This window comes from Bombus flavifrons, chromosome 10 (assembly GCF_040668555.2).
Source record: "Bombus flavifrons isolate JBK064 chromosome 10, iyBomFlav1_principal, whole genome shotgun sequence".
Classification (NCBI taxonomy): Eukaryota; Metazoa; Arthropoda; class Insecta; order Hymenoptera; family Apidae; genus Bombus; species Bombus flavifrons.
The window spans coordinates 8,925,612-8,947,826 of NC_138451.1; the positions used below are offsets into that span (position 1 = coordinate 8,925,612).

The 22,215-nt window shown below is 30.1% G+C and overlaps 6 protein-coding genes across 10 annotated transcripts; 3 read left to right on the forward strand and 3 right to left on the reverse strand.

Annotated features, from left to right (window-relative positions):
* Nucleotides 1-109: 109 nt before the first annotated feature.
* LOC138184308 (ras-related protein Rab-24) lies at nucleotides 110-1,702 on the forward strand. The gene is made up of 4 exons (XM_069122156.1): nucleotides 110-525; nucleotides 899-987; nucleotides 1,051-1,325; nucleotides 1,394-1,702. The coding sequence occupies exons 1-4, from the start codon at nucleotides 412-414 to the stop codon at nucleotides 1,504-1,506; spliced, it is 591 nt and encodes a 196-aa protein (XP_068978257.1). The 5' UTR covers nucleotides 110-411; the 3' UTR covers nucleotides 1,507-1,702.
* LOC138184305 (mitochondrial S-adenosylmethionine carrier protein) lies at nucleotides 1,685-4,065 on the reverse strand. Of its 2 annotated transcripts, XM_069122153.1 has the most exons (7): nucleotides 3,926-4,065; nucleotides 3,302-3,458; nucleotides 3,116-3,225; nucleotides 2,644-2,884; nucleotides 2,421-2,559; nucleotides 2,196-2,342; nucleotides 1,685-1,944 (listed from the first exon to the last, which is right to left on the reverse strand). In XM_069122153.1, exons 1-6 carry the CDS (start codon nucleotides 3,989-3,991, stop codon nucleotides 2,231-2,233), a joined length of 825 nt encoding a protein of 274 aa, XP_068978254.1. In that variant the 5' UTR covers nucleotides 3,992-4,065; the 3' UTR covers nucleotides 1,685-1,944; nucleotides 2,196-2,230. The 2 variants fall into 2 exon arrangements, with proteins under 2 accessions (XP_068978254.1, XP_068978253.1); XM_069122152.1 differs by lacking the exon at nucleotides 1,685-1,944 and having other exon boundaries at nucleotides 2,168-2,342.
* Nucleotides 4,066-4,269: 204 nt separating this feature from the next.
* Nucleotides 4,270-7,488, forward strand: LOC138184300 (man(5)GlcNAc(2)-PP-dolichol translocation protein RFT1). Of its 3 annotated transcripts, none has more exons than XM_069122145.1 (9): nucleotides 4,270-4,385; nucleotides 4,616-4,772; nucleotides 5,018-5,220; nucleotides 5,296-5,482; nucleotides 5,548-5,832; nucleotides 5,887-6,018; nucleotides 6,105-6,236; nucleotides 6,306-6,806; nucleotides 6,885-7,488. In XM_069122145.1, exons 2-9 carry the CDS (start codon nucleotides 4,713-4,715, stop codon nucleotides 7,041-7,043), a joined length of 1,659 nt encoding a protein of 552 aa, XP_068978246.1. In that variant the 5' UTR covers nucleotides 4,270-4,385; nucleotides 4,616-4,712; the 3' UTR covers nucleotides 7,044-7,488. The 3 variants fall into 3 exon arrangements, with proteins under 3 accessions (XP_068978246.1, XP_068978247.1, XP_068978245.1); XM_069122146.1 differs by lacking the exon at nucleotides 4,270-4,385 and adding an exon at nucleotides 4,402-4,521; XM_069122144.1 differs by lacking the exon at nucleotides 4,270-4,385 and having other exon boundaries at nucleotides 4,502-4,772.
* Lamtor5 (Late endosomal/lysosomal adaptor, MAPK and MTOR activator 5) lies at nucleotides 7,124-8,345 on the reverse strand. Its single transcript, XM_069122159.1, has 4 exons — nucleotides 8,145-8,345; nucleotides 7,737-7,798; nucleotides 7,546-7,660; nucleotides 7,124-7,381 (listed from the first exon to the last, which is right to left on the reverse strand). The coding sequence occupies exons 1-4, from the start codon at nucleotides 8,177-8,179 to the stop codon at nucleotides 7,318-7,320; spliced, it is 276 nt and encodes a 91-aa protein (XP_068978260.1). The 5' UTR covers nucleotides 8,180-8,345; the 3' UTR covers nucleotides 7,124-7,317.
* A 386-nt stretch (nucleotides 8,346-8,731) lies between these two features.
* On the forward strand, nucleotides 8,732-19,152 carry LOC138184297 (cytoplasmic aconitate hydratase). 2 transcript variants are annotated; one of them, XM_069122127.1, is made up of 15 exons: nucleotides 8,732-8,867; nucleotides 9,610-9,702; nucleotides 9,779-9,945; nucleotides 10,019-10,164; nucleotides 10,423-10,816; nucleotides 10,916-11,087; nucleotides 11,167-11,384; nucleotides 15,795-15,954; nucleotides 16,407-16,627; nucleotides 16,710-16,866; nucleotides 16,934-17,169; nucleotides 17,944-18,080; nucleotides 18,170-18,317; nucleotides 18,388-18,554; nucleotides 18,670-19,152. In XM_069122127.1, the coding sequence occupies exons 1-15, from the start codon at nucleotides 8,861-8,863 to the stop codon at nucleotides 18,920-18,922; spliced, it is 2,676 nt and encodes an 891-aa protein (XP_068978228.1). In that variant the 5' UTR covers nucleotides 8,732-8,860; the 3' UTR covers nucleotides 18,923-19,152. The 2 variants fall into 2 exon arrangements, with proteins under 2 accessions (XP_068978228.1, XP_068978229.1); XM_069122128.1 differs by lacking the exon at nucleotides 8,732-8,867 and adding an exon at nucleotides 8,991-9,012.
* LOC138184302 (F-box/WD repeat-containing protein 4) lies at nucleotides 19,121-22,191 on the reverse strand. The gene is made up of 7 exons (XM_069122147.1): nucleotides 21,937-22,191; nucleotides 21,177-21,455; nucleotides 20,936-21,086; nucleotides 20,617-20,780; nucleotides 20,410-20,538; nucleotides 20,194-20,341; nucleotides 19,121-20,086 (listed from the first exon to the last, which is right to left on the reverse strand). Exons 1-7 carry the CDS (start codon nucleotides 22,134-22,136, stop codon nucleotides 19,901-19,903), a joined length of 1,257 nt encoding a protein of 418 aa, XP_068978248.1. The 5' UTR covers nucleotides 22,137-22,191; the 3' UTR covers nucleotides 19,121-19,900.
* Between the last annotated feature and the right edge of the window lie 24 nt (nucleotides 22,192-22,215).

Consider the following 22,215-nt stretch of genomic DNA (forward strand, 5'->3'; position numbering starts at 1 on the left):
GTAATTATTTGTCCTTGAGATCTTACCTAATGTTAACATAAATGTATATAAAATACAAATTGAATTTAAAGTAGGTATGATCAGATGTGATATACAATGAGATAGTAAAAATATAAAAGCGCCATCTGTGACAAGTAATAAGTAATAAATGCTTAATAGAGTATTTATTTAGTTACGTATTTATATGCAAGTTTACCAGTTTTTCTTGGAATAGACATTGTACTGAATTCTTGATGACGTCTTTCGTATCAAAGGGCATTGTAGTCACCTTCAGATTTATCTTCTACAAATATTAAACAGTAGTTACTCTTTAATACAAAAAATAAACAATTACTCTAACCTAAATGGTACAAAAAGGACTGGTACTTATTTCGTAGCATTATTACACTAAGGAAGTTTCATTATTTAGGGATGAATCGCGTCGATTTGAAAGTGGTTTTATTGGGTAACTCAGCTGTAGGAAAAACGAGTCTCGTCGAACGTTTCGTAAATGAAAGGTTTAATGAAGGTCTATCTTACCAAAACGTAAGTACAATCACATACAACGTGGTATATTATACATTACTTTATATAATGTAATAAATTAAATAAATGTTCGAAATTGTTTTCTTTATCTTTTCTTTAATCATTTAACGTAATATGTACAACAAATAAAGAAAATTTAGTCTGTATATCCAATTTCTCTAGAGATATCAGATTATAAAGAATTATTATTCTTGTTTGTCAATTGTACAATTCATATTGGAATGACTTAGGGACTATACTGATTTAGTCTGTCTTGTTCCTCTTAGTCCGCGAAGTGGAAGGAATATTGTAAAATAAAGTTATTAAGATTTGCACTGAGAATCATCTAAGAGATGCGTCACAAAACAAATTAACCCAGTTCCAATTTCCTTAGACTATAGGCGCTGCGTTTGCAGCTAAGCAAATACAAGTCAATGGGAAAAGGCTTATCATGGGGATATGGGATACAGCAGGCAGTGAGAAGTAAGTAATCTTCAAAAATGAAAAATTCAAGAATGTTGATTGTCAGAAATTATATATTTTTAGATATGATGCTATGAGTAGGATATATTACCGTGGTGCGAAGGCTGCTGTTATCTGTTATGATATCACAAAATCAAATACATTTCAAAGAGCAAAATTCTGGATAAGGGAGCTTAGGGAAGTTGAAGAAGGATGTAAAATATACATTTGTGCAACAAAAAATGATATTTTAGAGCATGGTGCTGTTCCATCTCCTAATATAGATGTTGTGAAAACATATACTGCTGGTATTCGAGCTAAATTGTTTATAACATCTAGTAAAACTGGAGAAAATGTTGGTAAGGATATATATTATACACTCTCATTATTGTTATAATGTGTGATATTTATTAAGTTAATTTTGTAGCTGAATTGTTTAATGAAATTGCACAAGATTTTATGTCTGATCCAAATAATGTACAAAAAATTGAAGAGGTAATTGATATAAGTAACGAACCCAAAGTAACATATTGTTGTTAATGAATATAACAAAGTCAGTATTAAAAATTACCATAATTTTCTTATTTATCATATTTTATATTATTTTGTACAAGTGAATATCACGAATATAAATTAATGTGCAGTATATTATAACTCAACACATTATTATATGTAAATGTAAGGAAAATTTTCATGTTTGTTGATTATTTTTAAATATACTTTATATTTTACATTTCTTTATGTTCTTTATTTCTTTCCTGATACATGCATGCTCACATTCATTTAGATATATTGTGGAATAAAAGTGTGCTTTCTCATTTTTAATTATTACAGTTTAAATGCAAAATTTGTGATAAAAGACTACAGTATATCTTTCTATTAATAATTAAAATATAAATGCAATTGTATTTTCATTTTGTGCTTTTCTATGTCATGAGTAAAATTCAATGTAACGTAAATACTCATTCTCTTCGAAATCTGAAAAGTAATAAGAGTAGGTAAAGGTAGTAGAAATAGAAAAAGTAATAAAATATGTTATAACAAATGCAATGTGATTATAAAAAAAGTTTAAAAAAATTGTCTTGTTCATTAATATATTATATTGCTGATGAAAGATTAACATGCAATATTTATGATAAAATTACTACCAAATACATACGAAATTAACTTCTATCTCAATTTTCTTTCTATTTTGACTCTATGGTAGTATCATTTAACAAAATATTAACCATGATTTATATTTATAAATGTATCTTTCACAACATTATGGTGGCAAAATCGTAATACAAATTTCTTTAACTTTTTCGTAAACACCAAAAAATACGAATCCGCTAATAGTAAAACCACACACTCTTGGTACAAAGCCTGCAAAAAGTCTGAAAATATTTATCGATTATTGTGTTTGTAAGATAACAAATAGAATTGAATATTTAAGAGACAAGCTTGTTCTGTACCCTTTAAAACCATGATCGTGGTAAATCTTGCTTAACATCGCGGATATTTTTATTTCATCTTTCCCTACCGTCACATTCGACAACATTATTCTAGTTTTTGCAACGTCTAAAGGTGTCGTTAGGGCCGCAGATATAGCAACTGTAAAAATCAATGTTCGTAATAATAAAATATACAATGTTAATGTATGCCCGTGATTTAATTAACTTTTTTTTATTTTTCTACCTGATGTCGATCCGCAGATAGCACCCTCCATAGGCGTGCACTCACGTTTCACGTGTTTTTTCCAATAAAGTTTAAAATATTCCCAGAGTGGCATCTGAATTAAACCGAACGGTAAATCTCTAATCACAGTACTTCCGTAACCACGATATAAAGCTCTCAAAGGTAATTTGTGGGCATCACTTAAAAATGCTTGTCTCCTTTGTTTCACTACTTCTACTGGGACTCGAATAAGACATGCAACCTATTAGTAACATCTCAGCATTACAAAACTGTTTGTAATTGTATGTTTAGAGGTAAAAAAGATCGTTTATAATTTGTATATTGATTATAATAGGGGTGTGCAGGTATTCGAAATCGTGAGCCTGACCTGATCCGAACCTGAGATACCGAGTACCCACACACCCTTAAATTGTATATATTGATTATTATTATTGTTATTATTTAAATATAACATTAATAAGATATAAATTACCATTTCTCCGACTGACGCGGCAGTCATATGTATAAACACGTGATATTGTTCAGGTATTTGAGGTTGAAACATTATTTTTAAAGTTTCATAAGTTATAAAAAACAACGAAGCTGCAAAGAAAATTTTTATCAATATTATTTTTATTTTTAAAATGTATTAAAGGATAAATTGTTATCTTAAGTTTACCTGATGGTGCGGATCCTATCATTACGGGGCCTAAACCCTTATACAATTGTCTAAAACCACCAGATTTTAAGAAACCATGTTGACTTTGTAATCGCGTTTTAAGCGTATCCAAAGGAAATGATATAAAATCGCACATGGTTCCTGCGAGAGCACCTGACTATTGTCGATCAAATATTATTTTTCTTACAATTGCATGTGTAGATGTTGACTTAAAAATCTGACTGCTCTTAGATTATATATAGTAGATATACAATATATATATTAAAAATACGTATATCATAAAAATATAACTTTTAGTTGCAAAAATATCCATGAATTGTTAACCGTAAATTCATAAATAAATGTTATAAAATAATATTATATACGCTAATTTTCAAGAAAATATCATTTCTGTTTTAAAAAATTGGCGCTATTTACTATATTTGTTACTTTTAAGTAAATAAACTATAAAAACTTTTTTAAAAGGATTGAAAGGATATTAACATTAATACAAATTTATATAAAATGATTATCAAGTAAGTTTTATAATTTTTTATAATAATGTAAAGAATTGCCATGTGTATTAATGATAATAGAGACATGCATGTTATTTGATATATACTCATTACACAATAATTTACTTACGATTAACGAAGTAATGAAAACGTTTTTCGCACCTGTGGTGGCTGCTGGATTACTTTCTTGTAACATTTCGATTAGTATAATTTTTGATTTTCTTTACTGTATTAACATTATCGAACATTGATAGAAAAATTTAAAGAAATAATTAAATATTTAATATTATTATGTTTTGTTTCGTTTAATTAATAACTAAAAAGTCATCGTGTATGCGATAGTTTAGTCATCGTAGAATATTTGTTAAATGAACGAAAGCGATCAGAGATACCTATTTTAGAAATTTAACATTTTGTATCCGTGAAGTAGCGGTATGAAATGAAAAGACCACATGGACATTATTGCGTAATGATATTACTTCACAAGTTAATCATTGTCTACTTTCGCTACAATCTCTGATTCTACTGTGATAGTCTGCTAGGTGAAACCTAACCTTATCTCATGTATGTCAAAATTTTGTGTCACCAAGGTTAGGAAAAAGCTTTTGTTTTGAAAACAGTTTTCCACTAGGAAGAATAGATGAAGATGCATGACACGAAATTACTAGACACAATGCATATATATAGAAAATTAACGCAATTACGTCATGAAATCCGTTTCATGCAGTATGAAGAAATTCTTGGCTTTTGTATTTGCTATGTTCCGATTAGTTAGGAGCGTGAATGAAATTACTGAAAAATGATCGACTTGATGTTTTAGATACCGTTAAAGTGTTTACATAACCTTGAATTTCATTGATCACCCCTTTGGGCGGGAATCTCGAAACATTTATATTTTCATTTGATCGTCCATAAAAATGTCACAAAATATTTTGAAAAGCAGCGTGGAAACAGCTTCGTTCAATATTGTATTTCAGGTATATACAATAACACAACACTTTTAAAACTTAAGTATTTCATAGCAAAAAACATCATTCTCTATCTATGAGAAAAATTATATCATATATATAAATACAAATTCTGCTGCTATTATTCGTGATTACAATACCTTTATTTGCTTATATTTAAAAAAGTTATATTGTTTTTATTAATATCTGATAGCTTCTAACATGTCAATAAGCTAAGATATATATGAGAAAAATAATTATTCTTTTCTTTTTAGATATTATGCAGAGGAGTCACTTTTATTTTAAATGCCTTCGTTGTTCGGTATGTGGGTCAAGCTGTTCTAGGAGTCATAAATGTGAGACTACTATTATTGGAATCAATGATTTTGTTTCTGTCTCGAGAACCATTTATGAAAGCATGTTTAACCAACACAGCAGAACATAATTGGGCTCAAGTTGTAAATTTATTATGGATGACGTTCGTTTCTAAAAGTGATTAGTTATAATATAAATGAAACCTACATAAATACTTAGATGGTAAATATTTTTTCAGGGTTCCTATATGTTTCTTAATGTCCTTACTGTTTGGATATATTTGGCTTTCTGTTTTAACAACATCTGAGGCATTACCATCATATTATACATTTGCAGTTTGGGCAGTTGCTTTGTCTTGTATTATTGAATTATCGTCTTTAATTGTTCAACTGGTCGCTAGTGCATTTTTATTTGTTAGGTTGAAAGTAAGATTTTGAATTAAAGATAGTATGGGAAATTGTACTTATAATTAGTTATTGAATTTTTTTAGATTATACTTGATTCTATCATGATTGCTATTCGTACTATAACATTTGTTCCATTGATACTCCAAAATCCAGAGAATGCATTGTTAGCATTTGGTGTAGCTCAATTAGTTGCAGCAATATTTTATACTGCTAGTCACTATTTATACTTTCATTATTATATTAAAAAGCTTAACAAGTGTAAGCTAAAGAGGCGTATGTCATTAAAAGACAGTACTGACGAGTATGTTGTGAGAGAATTTCCTTTCAAAACAGTGAAGGACTTTTTGCCTGGGCAATTGACAAACAAAGTATGTATTAAGATGGATCTTTTGTGTATTATGTATACAGACTGTCATTTTTAGGAATCATATCTAGATAAAAAGTTGACTATTCTTACATGGAGTTTCTTTAGACAAGGAATTCTAAAGCAAATTTTAACAGAAGGAGAAAGGCTAATTATGACAGTAATGCCAGTATTAACATTTACTGAACAGGTATTTAATCAGTTATAATAAATATTTATATATAAGTTCATTAAATTAATTCTTTTCTATTTGAGTTTATTTTCATATGTTTAAAGGGAACATACGAAATTATAAATAATTTAGGTTCTTTAGCAGCAAGGTTTATTTTCCGTCCAATAGAAGAAAGTGGATATTTCTATTTTACTCAAATGGTAAAACGAGACAAACCAGTTAATGACCAAAATCCTGTAGGTATTATATGAAACATTTTTCATGTATTCATATACTACATTATTAAAAATAAGTTTCCTTTAAAGGTAAAAATACAAGAAAGCGTAAATGTGCTTACACATTTATGTTCAGCTGTTATGTCGATTGGGTTAGTTGTTTTAGTGTTTGGACAGTCATATTCAAGCACACTTTTATGGTTATATGGTGGTACTAAATTAATTTCGCATCTGCCAGTACTCTTAATGCGAGCACATTGTCTAGCTATCCTCCTTTTGGGAATAAATGGAGTAACAGAATGTTACAGCAATGCAACGGCCGATAGTGCGACTATAAATAAGAGCAATTTGATTATGATTTACGAATCGATCGCATTTCTGTGTGCATCCTATTTATTTGCTATTTGGTTTGGACCAGTTGGTTTCATTTTTGGAAACTGTGTAAACATGAGTTTAAGAATTGTGCATTCTACTATGTTTATCAACAAAAGATACAAAGATACAATGTACCGTCCATTACGTGGATTAGTGCCAAAGCCTATGTTTTCTGCTTCTCTTCTAATAGCAGCATTGATCACTAATGTCTCTCATGTAATGGAGTAATACTTTTCATTATTCCATATATTAATAGAAAATGTAGTATTACAACTCGAAATTTTTATGTTTCAGGCTTACTTTTTTCCGGATGAAAAATTATTGCACTTAATTATTGGAGTGATAATGTTTATGATAGTACTTGTCTCTTGGATATATGAACACCATGATTTAATTAGACTTGGTACAAACAAATGGTATGAAAGAAGTAACAGACATAAGAAAAGTGACTGACCTTAGATATGTTTTAATGGTGATTTATTGATATTTACCTATAAACTATCTACAAAGGTGCTATAACGAACTCTTATAAGTCTTGTAAAATTTAATAATCATGTATTTTCTATACTGTTACAATCAGAATCAAGTACAAGTTCTACTATCTCATGAGGATGTGTTAAAAAGTCACTTATATATTTAAAGTTTATATATAATTAACAAAATAACAAACATAATAGAGCTTAGTTTACATACAAACAATATTATTCATTTATATAACAAAACTATTTTACATAGAAATATCCTTATAAATGGCACCTACTACTGCACCTTGGCGTTGTATAAGGCATTTCCTACAAAATAATTTATAATGTTTTTAATATTAATTTAGTGCAAGTTTAAAGATTAGTTAAAGACATGTTGAGTTCCAAAGTTGTTTAATAAATTTGTTGATTAATAATTTTGTATCTTAATTTTAACAGTACAAAACAAAACAAAATCAATAAAAAAACATTACTTGCTATCATTTTGAAGAGAAATAACTGGAGCTGGTGATTTAGGTTCTAGCTTTGCAACTTGGTCTGCAATAGCTGCAATTATTCCTGCACTATCAGTAGATGCATTTCCTTTGGCTGAAAATATTTGTTTCATTCTTATTCTTCCAGATAATGTTTAGTGTATAATGTAAATAAAATTAGCTAGAAATACCTCCTAAACATAATCCGGCATGATCAGCCAAGATGCAGCCAATAATACCTTCAGTATTATTACTATCAAAAAATATTAAATTTAATCAATAATTTGCTAATTTTTACATTTTAAATGCATTTTATAATAAATTTTTTAAATGTATTGTTATATCAATAGACATCAAAATTAACAGAATTCTTCATATTGTATCACAATTTAAGTTATTAAGTGTAAGGGTTATATTTAGTTGTACAGTAATAAGAATATGAAATAATGGTATATGAATATTAAATGTTAATGAGAATATTATATTTTTCAAAATATTTGTATCACTAGCACTACAACAAACATCAATTTAGATAATCGCTTTGTCATATATGAGATATATGATGAAGATATATGAGAAAATTCTTGTATAAAACTTACACATCATCTAATGTTTTTTCTAAATTCTTTTCCATTTCAAGGAATTAAATTACAAAACACGCTCGTTAAAAAATAATTTGCATTAATTAGTTGTTCGTTAAAAAGGATTCGTTTTGACGTTTATCATAATTGCACAGTTTTGTATACATTCGCAAGTCGGAATACTCAGTTACTGCAACAAGTTTAATCGAACGATTCGATATATCGCAATCGTCACATATTCTGTATCGATTACCATTTCTAGATGGTGTTACAAAAAACAGTATTCTTGTAAAATACATTTATTACATTCATTTTGAAAAAAAATTGTACTATATAAAAATTTACAAAATATACTTTTACAAGTAAACAACAACGTGTAAGAATTTTATTATTATAATAAGTTGTTTCGTTACAACTGCATAAAAATTGTTATTCATCAAATGTAAATCACATGTTTTATAAGCAAGTAGATAATTTCTCATATTATTATAAAATAATATTTTCATATGATTTTTAATTTCTATAAAGGAAAATAATATATGAATTATATTGAATAATATATTGTAATATATTATAATTTAATATAATTATTATCTTTATTATAGAATATTAAAATGTAGGCAAACAAATTTCTCTAAAAAAAGAATGTTTTTGTAACGTATGTGTCCGTCACCCTGTATAAATAATATCACATCGTAAGCGAATTGGACGACGTGACTGGTACAGTGACAATCATGGCTGGTAAGTGTCAAGATCTGCTTTGTCTATTTTCATTTATTTTTAAAATAGATTTACAATAATTAAAAAAAAAAATGAAAACCGCGTTTACACTGTAACTTATTGTTTTAATTTCACCTTTTTATATTCTATTGAAAGGAAATGTTTCGTAATTTATTACAATATGAAATTTGCATAATATTATGCATGTGTTGCCCTAATTTAAGAAATCACCGGAAAAAACAATCTTTTCAAATTTCATTTTGCTATGTTATTTTTTCATGACAATACATGAGAATCCTAAATTAGTCATTTCGATATATAAAGTCAAATAAATTTATTTTAAGTAGAAAATACAATGTGACATTGATTATAATTTTATGACACCTGTTATATTTGACAACTGCATTGCATGAATATTTTTTACACATTCTCTTGTTTAAAATGCCACAACAGTTGCAGAAAGAAAATTAAAGGAAAATTTCTGGACAGCTATCATTCGATTTTTGATGAAGTATAATTTCTATAATTAGTAATTAAGTAATATGTAATTAAATTTTAACTAAAGCAATTATATGAATGAAGAATTGAAGATTTAAAAAGAAGTTTGATATTATATGCTACATACTAAATATTTATTTTATAGAGAGTATATGATTGTTTTAAAATTTTGTATATATTCTAATTTTAAACTCAATATTTTCTATTTCAGGAAATAAATAATATTTTTATTTAATGCAATTTTAATATGGCAAATTATTTTCAGACGAAAATCCATACAATCATTTAATGAAGTCCATTAAAATTGGACTTAAGGAATATAAGTATTTTGATATTACTAATATTGGAAAAAAATATGGTATGTATCAATGAATTGTTAAACATATAATTTCATATAAAAGAATTACAATTTTTTAAGATGGATATTTTTACAGACAGATTACCTTTCTCGATTAGAGTACTCTTGGAAAGTGCAATCAGAAATTGTGATAATTTCCAGGTAAAGAAATCTGATGTTGAAAAGATTTCAGACTGGGAACATAATCAGGCTCTTGAAGAAGGAACAGAAGTGGCTTTTAAACCAGCTAGGGTAATATTACAGGTAAATAGTTTTATAAAAGACGACTTTTATGTGTTTATGATTTTGTTAATGACTTAGGTTCCATTTTAAATAGGACTTTACTGGAGTGCCAGCAGTTGTGGATTTTGCAGCTATGAGAGATGCTGTGAAAAGGCTAAGATCTGATCCAAAGAAAATAAATCCTATTTGTCCATCTGATCTTGTTATTGATCATTCAATACAAGTTGACTTTATTAGAAGGTAAATGAATAATTTTGCTACATATTTAATTTGACAAAAGAAGTAAAGTGTAAAGTGTGTACTTATCGAATCAAAAAGATAATTTCATATTTTTGTGTAATATGATTACATAATAATGCCAACTCTAAATCTATTTTTGTTTCTTTTTTTCTTTTAGAATCAATATGAAGGATATTACACGAATATTTAAAATAGCGATAATAGCATTATATTGGGTAATAAAGATAACATAGCTCTGATAACAGTGATTTTTTCCAGCAAAGATGCCTTGAAAAAAAATGAAGATTTCGAATTCGAAAGAAACAAGGAACGATTTATGTTCTTAAAATGGGGTGCCAAAGCGTTTCAAAATATGTTAATCGTACCTCCGGGAAGTGGAATAGTACATCAAGTAAATTTGGAATACCTAGCCAGAGTTGTATTTGATACGAACAATATGTTGTACCCTGATAGTGTAGTTGGGACAGATTCCCATACAACTATGATCAATGGTCTTGGTGTACTTGGATGGGGTGTTGGAGGAATTGAGGCTGAGGCTGTTATGTTAGGCCAGGCGATATCAATGATAGTACCAAAAGTAGTGGGATATAGATTAGAAGGAGTCTTAAATCAATATGCGACTTCAACAGATCTTGTTCTTACAATTACTAAGGTAGCAGAAAATTTCCTAGTTTTAAAAAAATATTTGTGAATCTAATAATACAAAAGATTTATAATTTATTTATATAATAATTTATTCATATAATTGCAGCACCTTCGTCAGATTGGAGTTGTTGGAAAATTTGTAGAATTCTTTGGTCCAGGCGTTTCTCAATTGAGTATTGCAGATCGCGCAACAATCTCGAACATGTGCCCAGAATATGGTGCAACGGTTGGATTCTTCCCTATTGACCAGCAGAGTTTAGCATACTTAAAGCAAACAGGTATACGAACTATAAGAAAAATATTAAACTTGGCAATAACACCTCTACAATCCAATTCACGCATAAAATTCTTTTATAGGACGAACTGACGAACATATTAATATGATAGAGAAATATCTTACTAGTGTACGCATGTTGAGGAACTATGACGACCCAAACCAAGATCCGGTCTTCTCAGAGACAGTCACTTTGGATTTAGCAAGTGTTGTATCTAGCGTTAGTGGCCCTAAGAGACCTCACGATCGAGTGTCTGTCGTAGATATGAAGGCAGACTTCAGGAAGTGCCTTACTAATAAGGTAGGATTTTTAAGTTATCATAATATTCTTACCATAGAATGCTATTGTGCCAATTTATTAACATCCGCTGTGCAGGGCATTTGATTGTGTAGTAACATGCAATAGCGATGATTGGTCAGTACTCGTATGGGACAAACAAAACCCAGTGACGATCAATTATTACCGTCAAACAGGATTATGTTTATCCCATGCTGTACTTGAAAGTATGTGCATTTTTCTGCGTCTTTCCAAGCGCGTCGTTCTGCGTGCTATTTCGAAGCGTGATGTGTGCTTGCTAAAGTTTCCCAGTGGAGATAGGTGAAAGAATCCTAGGTAACTACTGCTGTGATATGAATCTCTTAGGGCGACACATCACAGCAGAGTCCCTTGGGATCCTTTCATCTAAAAGACGATTATCTGTGGCGTGTATATGAGTTCACAAAGCGCGATATTGAAATATTTGGAGAGAGATCCTGTTACCTTGTACCTTGGTATATAATCATTATGCTTCACTATGTTACATGAAGATATGTCTCATATATCTCACCTTGCTGGTCTAGCTTTATGGTCTTTCGATTCACCATATAAATAGATCACCAAGGAAAAATAAATGAGACGATTTGGTAGAAATGTTGAAGTTGGACGACACACTTGTGGATGATGAATCTCGCTATTGAGGACGAGTATTTCGATCTAGTCACGATTTCTTTGCAACGTAGTACTAGATGAATACTTCGTCCCTAATAACGAGAGTATACGTTTCGTAAATACTTCTTAATAACAATTGGAGAACGGAGGCGGACACTGGATGAATCCTACCCGGTGAGGCTTCTTTCCCAACCACACCGGACGAGATTTCATCCGATAGCAGCCTCCATATTGTTCTTCAAACATGTAGGATGTTTCTTCAGCCTAACTTCTTTAACTGGTACGAATTATACTGTGAGATGAATACGAGCAAAATGACTATACCGATCGTCAATGAATCTTAAGATTAATAACAGATCACTAATAGTTCAAGAACAGTTCACAAAGACGAAGCAGTAATGATTTTAACTCCCACGATATGTAGTATGTTTTACGAAAATTAATTTTTGTTCGAAGTTAAAGTTCACTAGACAGCTAAAGTAGTGTCGACTTCGATTACGATGACTGACCGTCCGCACTTGTTAACTGCACACTAATGACCTTTTGCGCTCGTCTGTCTTCATTTATATGTTCCCTGGAGGTACCCCCACCCTCCTTCCTTAAGCAATGCCGGCCATCCACATCAACCTGGTGAACATTCCATGAACTTCCTATACCTTCCTCAGGTAGACAAAGATTTTTCGATGAGGTCATTGTGCGTACAATGTTTCCCTGTAAATAACTAAGATGAAATCACGTAATGTTTTCAGGAATAACATAGAAATATTGGCAAAAACAAATCTTATGGTTATTATTTAGTATAAAATAAATATAATTATAATTACTGAGTTGATTAACTTAATCGTTTGTTGAACAATATGAAAAAAATATTTAGTAAATTATTTATAAGTAGATTGTGGATTTTTATGCATTTATACCAAAGTTGAAAGTGAAAAACTACACGCAATGTAGGTAATATAAAAATCCAAAGTATTGTGCTTGCTATAATACTTGGTAGGTAAAGTAATTTTCCACTGAGATTTTATTTTATTAATTACATTTTTAGAAATATGAATTTGCACTAAAACCCGCAGTCAATTCACAAGATAAATAGTTATTAATGAATGTTTTCAACGGAAAGAGAGTTATAAGACAGCGTTATCTTTTTTCAAATCGCGCAATATTTACATGAACAACCTTCATCTATTGCTAGTTTGAAAATGCGTTACGTTTATGTACATGAACCAGTCATTGTATGCTTTAGATTATTATATGTTAATGGTTGACCATCACGACATAAATATTGGTCAAAAGCAGTAACGATAATCGTGCGAACGTGATGAAGCAACAACAAGCTCGCATGATTTTAAAAACAAGGGACCGATCGATTTCTATTGAAAGATGTTCAACATCGGAATCGCATTACTATCACAGTAAGGACATTTGCTGAAAACTCATCCACGTGAATCATAGAGAGCTGACTGTTCATCCGTGTCATGAAATTCAACGCCCTTTTGTCGTCGGATTTTTGACTCGGCCATGATGGATGCGGCCCAAGAATTATACCGTTTCTTTCTGAAAAAATCCTAAGAAATTACGAGTATCAATATCAATCGAAGACTTAATCCACGAGTATCAGTATCAAACGATTTTCAAATAAAAAGAAAAGGAAAAATTAAAGAACTAAAATTGAGAAGAGAATAGGGTAATTAGAATTTCTCAAAATTGAAATTGAAATTGATAAATTTATTTAAAAGCAAAAGTTAATTTATATTTGAAAATATTATGTCTTTTATAGAACCTTGTTTGGGTAACATAATATAATTTTTTTTTAATTTAATTTTATATATATTATTCTTAAAAAGAAAGAAGTCAGATATCAAATTAGAATATCTTTGTCATTGAGAGGCTGTAAAGAATTTACATATGTACGGCTGATGATAATGTTATAACAATTGCAACCGCAACCGATCTCCGTATATAAAAAATATTTTATACGTACCGATGATCGATCGATCTTGAATTTCGCGGAGAGCACGGGCGACTGTTTTCGATGAGGCTACGAACGACGTGCAACCTCGCTGAAATTGCTGATACAACATCCATTCATTTTGCAAAGCTCACGCATTTTGTTGCATACCACCGTCTTATGTACAGATATTCGCCGTGCCTTATATTGCAAACGATTGGTCTTGTTCTCTCTACTGAAATTATTTCTCTAAAATCCCTTTCTATCATATGCATAGCAATTAAAGAGTTTGTAGCAATAAGAAGACAGATTTAGTATTTAAATTGTATTTATTAGAAGAGAAGAAGAAGTACAGGTATAGGTATAGGAGCATTTTATATTTAAAAATCCTGTATTTTCAAAAATGCGAAAGTTCGTTATTATGAATTTATAGCATGTTTGAAAGAGTAAAACTATTTTGAGTTAATGTTAGCATGTTTGAAAGAGTGACTTGATTTTGATTAATTTTTTATTGGTGTGCTCAAGTTACTTGGTACTGAAGCTGTTTCTTTACTGCAGTCCCTTCAGATAAAAAATAAAATTTCTAATATCTGGTGAATTTTATACAAACTTTCCTTACATTTTTTTTCTACAATAACATATATTATAGAAAATTCATATTATTTTGAAACTCATATTATAGAAAATATTTTCTAGTAGAGATTAGATTTTAGGTTTTGGGTCCTAGATTTTGTGAAACTATAGGTAATGGCTTTGCAATCAAAGGAACGGAGAAAGTAACTGTTTCGCCCGTATTGAATTTGTGAAAGTAATCCCTAAATGTGAAGGAAAGATCGGACGATAACGTTGCCGATAATGGTCCGAAATAATGCATATTCCATGCTAAAGGGTCTTCAACAATTTAGACATCGACAATGTGTTTACTATTCCAAAATTCCAAAAGTAATTGCCATGACCTTAACAGCCTCGGTAAACGGAGACATCGTTAAGGATATTCGAACAGCTGTTTCCCAAGGGAAATGTCACTATTGATCTTCGGTTTACTGTCCTGTGAATTTATGGAATTTTATTACTTTGGAGAAACTACCATCAATATAACTATATACAGGATGTCTTAAAAAAATTGAACAAAAATTTATGTATATGTATACATATATAGATATTGTCTAAAGTTTTATTAATTATAATTTAATTTAGGATTCATATTATAATCGTTATTAGAGTGATGTTCGTACCAAATGTATGAACATTTTATAATGATACTTTATATAAGTGGGTTATTTCATTTTTATCTTTATATATTATTATATATTATATATCTGTTCACATGAACATGTGATTATATAAATTTATTTACTTGCTTCGATGCCCAACCTCTTGAATTTATATTAAAATTCTAGCTCACTATTCATGAAACATCCTATTTATTTCTAAATGTGTAAGATAAATAATTACATACGAATGAAATAAAAATAAAGCTTTATATATTGGACATTGAATGTCGAAACAGTTGAGGACCTGCCGTTTTGCGATATAAGACTGCGCCTTCAGCAAATCATCGGACAATGAATTCTACGTGCAATCATGCTCGTAGGTCATCAAACTTTCGTGTATTGATGTACGAAAGGATTTAGATTGCCATTCCTTGAAGCAATCTATGATGCGAAAAACTGATTTTTCATTTTTATATTTTCATAAAAACTTTTTTAAACCTATCTACAAAAACTAATTGTTTATGAATGCTATACTTCTATATATTTTTTTATTTTATATCTCAATCTTGTTTTATTGAATAGTGGGAAAGCATATTATTAATAAATTATTTTTATTTTCAGGTAGGATTTAAAGGATATGGTTTAAGCCCTGAGAAAGTAGATACCGTAAGTATGTTTGAGTATGGAGGGAAAGACTACAAACTAAGGCATGGTTCGGTGGTCATTGCTGCCATTACTAGTTGTACTAATACTAGCAACCCCAGTGTCATGCTGGGAGCAGGTAATTTCTTTTATAAAATATGTTCACCTTGACCTTTATTTATTACCCATTGAAACGTAAGAAACAATTCACGTTCTTAGTCAACGGCTTCTAACTTGGGAAGCGCGGACTATTGCCAGGGAGACGCCAAAATTTTGTAATAAAATATTATTTTTCATATCATAATATCACGTATATGTTATAGCACAACCTTGTTATTATTCTGTTAATTATAGTTTCCAGTTTTTTTTTTGTAATAGAGTTTTTATTATTTAATGTCTATATTATGATTGCCTATATTATCATATCTATTAAAAAAGTAAAAGATAGGCGGGCACGGAAAAAGGTTTTATCGGGGAGGCGTAGTAGCATAAAAGTTGGGAACTGCTGTTCTAAGATATATTATCAAAATGATTAAAATTTCATATTTAAAAATTGAATATTTTTAGTAGAATAGAATCTTATAACCTTAGGTCTCCTTGCAAAAAATGCTGTTGAAGCTGGTTTATGCGTTGCGCCTTATATTAAAACATCATTGTCTCCGGGATCTGGAGTCGTTACTTATTATTTGGAGGAAAGTGGAGTGATTCCATATTTAACAAAATTAGGATTTGATGTTGTCGGTTACGGATGCATGACCTGTATCGGCAATAGCGGTCCTCTTCCAGATGTTATTGTTGAAAGTATTGAAAAGGTAATAATATATTAAATATCCTCAACTCCTGTACCACGTAAATAATTTCTATCTCTTCTAATTATTTGATTTACTTAAATAGAACGCACTTGTATGTTGTGGTATATTGTCCGGTAATCGAAATTTCGAAGGCAGAATTCATCCGCACACACGAGCAAATTACCTAGCATCACCGCTCTTGGTAATTGCTTATGCCATTGCTGGAACGGTAGATATAGACTTTGAAAAAGAACCACTTGGTAAATGAATGATTTAATTAATTTTATGGTCTTTGAAAAATTTCATAATAATGCTCATAATATTCAGGTCGTCGAGCGGATGGCACTCCCATATACCTGCAAGATATTTGGCCTACTAGATCAGAAATTCAAGTTGTCGAGAAAAAATTCGTAATTCCGGCAATGTTTACAGAAGTTTATAGTAAAATTAAACAGGGTAGCTCTAGCTGGGCAAACTTGCTAGCTCCAGATTCTACATTATATCCATGGGATGCAAGTTCCACCTACATAAAGAGTCCACCATACTTCGAAAATTTGCAAAAGGTGAATATTAGATTATAAAGATCATCCCGCAGTTTAGTGTACAAACTTTGCCAGTATGTTTTATAAATAAAAACAAGACTACAACAAGTTATGTAGCAAAAAGTCCATAAATTCATCGTTCAGCTCATAGCTACATTGGAAGATTATAACAAAAATATGAAACGTAAACCTATACATACTTATAAATGTGTATATTTCGAAGTATCGTCCGCTTTTATCAGTATAAAGCTGATATCGGTGTGTTGTTGAATTTATTGTAGACGAACACTATGTGACGTGTTACTCTTTTATTAAAGAACATTTCACGATGTTTTCTAAAGACACTTCTAGAACTTCCGACACGCAATTCGTAAACGAAATGCACATCTTTATACTCATGATTCGTATAAATACTTGCTACATTATGAAAATCGTGACTTCCGACTTCTCAAGAACGAAACTGAAACGAAACAGTACGTTTGCTGTTGAACATTTAAATCGTGCACAAAAACAATAAGCATATGTATCTTGTATCAACACAAAAGTACTATAAATATTATGTATGTATCCTGCCTTATCCTGCATTAAACTAAAAGAAAGAGGATCAATGTTTATTGCATTTCATATTTTTGTCACATTTTAGTCTTATTTTATCTATAGAACACATTGGCAAAGTCTGTTCACTAAATTATGTACCTATATACAACTTCATAAATCTATTAATTTTTAGAGACATGTTATTTTATATTTGATAAGCAAATTAGAATTAATTGAGATTATTTTTATTATAATTAGGAATTAACAAAAATCAAACCAATTACCAAAGCACGCGTTCTTCTGAATCTTGGTGACTCTGTTACAACAGATCATATCAGTCCAGCTGGCAGTATTGCACGCAATTCCCCGGCAGCACGATATCTCGCAGGTCGTGGGTACGTTTAAAGTACAAGTAAAGAAGGATAAGAGTAAAGAAGATAAATAAATCTTTTATTTGATCCATTTGTGACGTTTCCGTTCTTAGATTGACACCAAAAGAATTCAATTCTTACGGTTCACGTAGAGGTAACGACGAAGTAATGGCACGAGGTACGTTCGCTAACATTCGTTTGGTAAACAAATTTCTAACAAAATCTGGACCACGTACAATTTACATTCCTACTAAGGAAGAGGTTTGTAGATATATTAAAATCAAATAAACTAGTCTCTATAATATCTTTGAGCATAACTTTATGTTTCTAGATGGATATTTTCGACGCAGCTGAAAAATACGCAAAAGATCAAACACCCTTAATACTTCTTGTCGGCAAAGAATACGGATCTGGATCATCACGAGATTGGGCTGCGAAAGGACCATATCTTCTTGGAATTCGAGCCGTTATAGCTGAGTCATATGAAAGAATACATAGGTAACTGTTTATTACAAAACAAAATCGGAGAAAATTTTACATTGTAGAGAACCTTCAAAATGTAAAATGTAGGAGAGTACCTTATATACATTTTATTGCCATTGCTATCTTCCAGGTCAAATTTGGTAGGTATGGGTATTATTCCACTACAGTACCTACCTGGGCAAAATGCAGAGACCCTAGGATTGACCGGTTATGAAATGTATGATATAGCAGTCCCTGAGAATTCTCAACCTGGTCAACCAATTACCATTACTACGGATGATGGTAAAAGGTTCGAAGTAATCCTACGATTCGATACCGAAGTAGATTTAACATATTATAAACACGGTGGTATTCTAAACTATATGATTAGAAAAATGCTTTGATAGGATTATTTCAAGGACAGGTGAGGTATAGATTATCATAAGAAGTTACTTAACGCAATACTTAATTTTGGGTTTGGATTTGCAGCATCTAATGTCTGAATATATCCATATCCTTATTTATAACAAGAGAAATTAATTGTAACAAAAATAGCTTCTGTATTATGAAATATAAAAGGGCGAAGGAACAAACGCATTAAATCAGTTTGAATAAATATACTTAGTTTTACGTATTACAAGTTCTTTTTTCCTAGTGTTATTAAATTGCGGATAGTTTCTTATATACTTCAGGTTGAAAACCAAAAAATGTTCCTGACGAATTTACTAATGAATTGTATAATTATGCGTGTATTAAATCAAATTGTTTACATTTTATAACGATTATTTAAAAGAAAAAGTTTTGCAGAAATTAATACTTGTTGATATAATAAAGTGTTAATAATTATTGCAAATGTGATGTGCTTTTTAATTTACAATTAAATTTGTCAATAATTTAAATAGTAAAATATCTTAATCTATATCAGTCATATAGTGTTTCTTATTTTATATACACTGCCGTGCATAATTATTTGGACCTTTGGTACAAGCCAATCAAAATATTGATATTTCTATTACATTTTTGACATTATGATAGAATAATATTCCTCTATTGTTAATTTTTTGTTTCTTGCCATAACTGATGTTTGTTTCAATATTAAACAAATACAATTTTAACCCACCTAAAATTTTTGCTCCTTTATTTATAGTAATTAATATTAACTATTATTGTAATAATTTATTTATTGTTTTTAACTATATCTGATTGTTTGAGATATGATCAGAGGCCAAAATTAAATTAAAGAGCTTTCTTTGAAGAGTATCTTTTTGCAATAACATTTTTGCAAATAATATGAGTATATATTTGCAACAATTTGAAAGGGTCCAAATATTTCTGCATGTTAGTGCACTTAATATTACACGTTCATTTTACACGATACAGTTTCAGTCAGTTATAACTGGTCCTACACATTCATATCTCAGAATTTCTTTGTAATTGGATTGTTTGTACGAATATCCTGAGAAGTTTAGTTCGACTAAATGTTGATCTGTTGCCCCATATAAATGTGTACTATCAAAGCTGAGAGAATAAGTAGGACTGGACATTCTACGAAGATTCATGAAGTAGACCTGTAAAAAGTAAAAAACATGTTATAAATATAATTTAATGTTATTGTATACGATATATAAACTGCATATTATATCGAATATCGTATAAGAATAACGACAGTACTGACCTGTACATAATTTCTTTGTCTTTGATCCCAGAGAACAGCCTTACAGTTAAATTTAGTTCCAGTAATCATAGTGTACTGATAGTCTGATGATATACAGTATAAAGTTGCATCTGTTGGTTCTTGCCACGAATATACACATGTTCCAGTCCTAGAATAATTATTTTTTAGTAAAAATAATGATGCTATTATTTTAGGATAAGAAATATTTATATTTACCTCAAATCCCATTTCCGAATATAAGTATCATATCCACAGGTAAGCAAAGTTTGTGGGCTATCCCAAATCATATCTAATGTCCCTGCATGTACTTTTTTATTTGTCTTTAATGTATCAAGTTTGGTATAACTGAAATTATTATGAAACATAAATTTTATATAGGCGTTCTCGAAGTTTCAATTTGCGTTTATTTAACTACTAGCTTACTGTGCAAGATTAAATATATGAAGATGAGGTATATCACAACTACCAGTAGTACCTACGGCAACCTTTTCATTCATTGGATCAACTGAAAGAGAACACACCCAATGTGCAATATTTACCGTTGCTAAAGGTACATCTGAGATCCTTTGTCCAAGAGGTGTCCAAATCTAGATATTATTATAATATTATTCGAATGTTAACTGTTTCCAGTCGAAGTTCGGGTATTGCCAGGCATTGAAGTATTGGCGAGATCAATGCCCTCAGAAATTACGACCAGAAAGGATTAATTATATACTTTTTGAAGTAATATTTAAAACTATACCTTCACGGTACCATCACCGGCACCTGATATAATAGCTGAAAATGTTTCATCCAATGCATTTAGACTTCTAGAATGTGCGTGTTCTATACTAAAGTAAAAATCTATGTTTCGGCTAATTTGTGGCCTTGTCCAAAATCGCATACTTCCATCTCTGTAAAAAATGGCACATATATGAAATAATATTTTATAAGATGTCAGCTTTGCTATTATCTTGATTAATACGAAGCCTATGGCTAAATACCTATGGCCTGTAATAATATAATCATCCCTGACAATAAATTTGCAAATAGTACTCGTAACATTATCATGAATAAAAAACCGGTTATTATGTGGATATGGTTCATTACGTCTAAAACCATACAATTGATTTCCACCACTCCACCATAAAATATCTTTGGTTAATTGAATATGTGGTACAATTTTTGTATTTTGAGAGAAGAGAACTTTCTTCTCGTATTTGCCACATTGCCAATTGTTTGAAACATGCCATTTTGCACGTAAACTTAATAATGAAATGCACCTGTTAAATTGAGATATTGGAACTTTAATAAAATTCTGTTTAATACATAACTTTACTAATATGTTATATTATACTACAATTATAACTTAAATTTATAATTAATAGTAATATAATTAGTAGTAATATGATTAATAACAATGTAATTTATTTCTAAAAAATGTAAGTGATCCTTCAATTTATTTGTTATGTTAATTATCAATATGTAATACATAATATAATGTATAATATATATGACATAAATATAAAATATACAATTAACTGTTAGTACTATGGAACAATTGGGAACCACCTGAAGCTTTCTAGATTTCGTATATATGTATGTTAAGATAAAAGCTTCTTATCTTTTGAATCAACACATATTATGAACTTTGCAACACACAGAATTGTGCAAATAAAATCACCTCACGGACGATAACTAAAAACAGCGACAAAAATAATATGTTATATACAGAAAAAAATATTCAAACGTAACCTATTATACCTTTCGCGAAACTTTCTTGAAGTTTGATTCGTCACAATCGGCAGCTTACTCTTCTTGATCCAAAGTGTTTCTTCCCGTATAATATCACGGAACCGTGTACAAACTTCGCTAAGTCGTACCAAATCAAATGCATGACAATAATCGAAAATTAAAAACAAAACGTCAGATGGTAAAGTATCTAAACGCCACGCATCTGTCATCTTTATCAAACCAATCACGTGGCAACCGCGGGTACAACAGCTGTTAAACTTCACCGTCACCTGAACTATCACGTGTAAA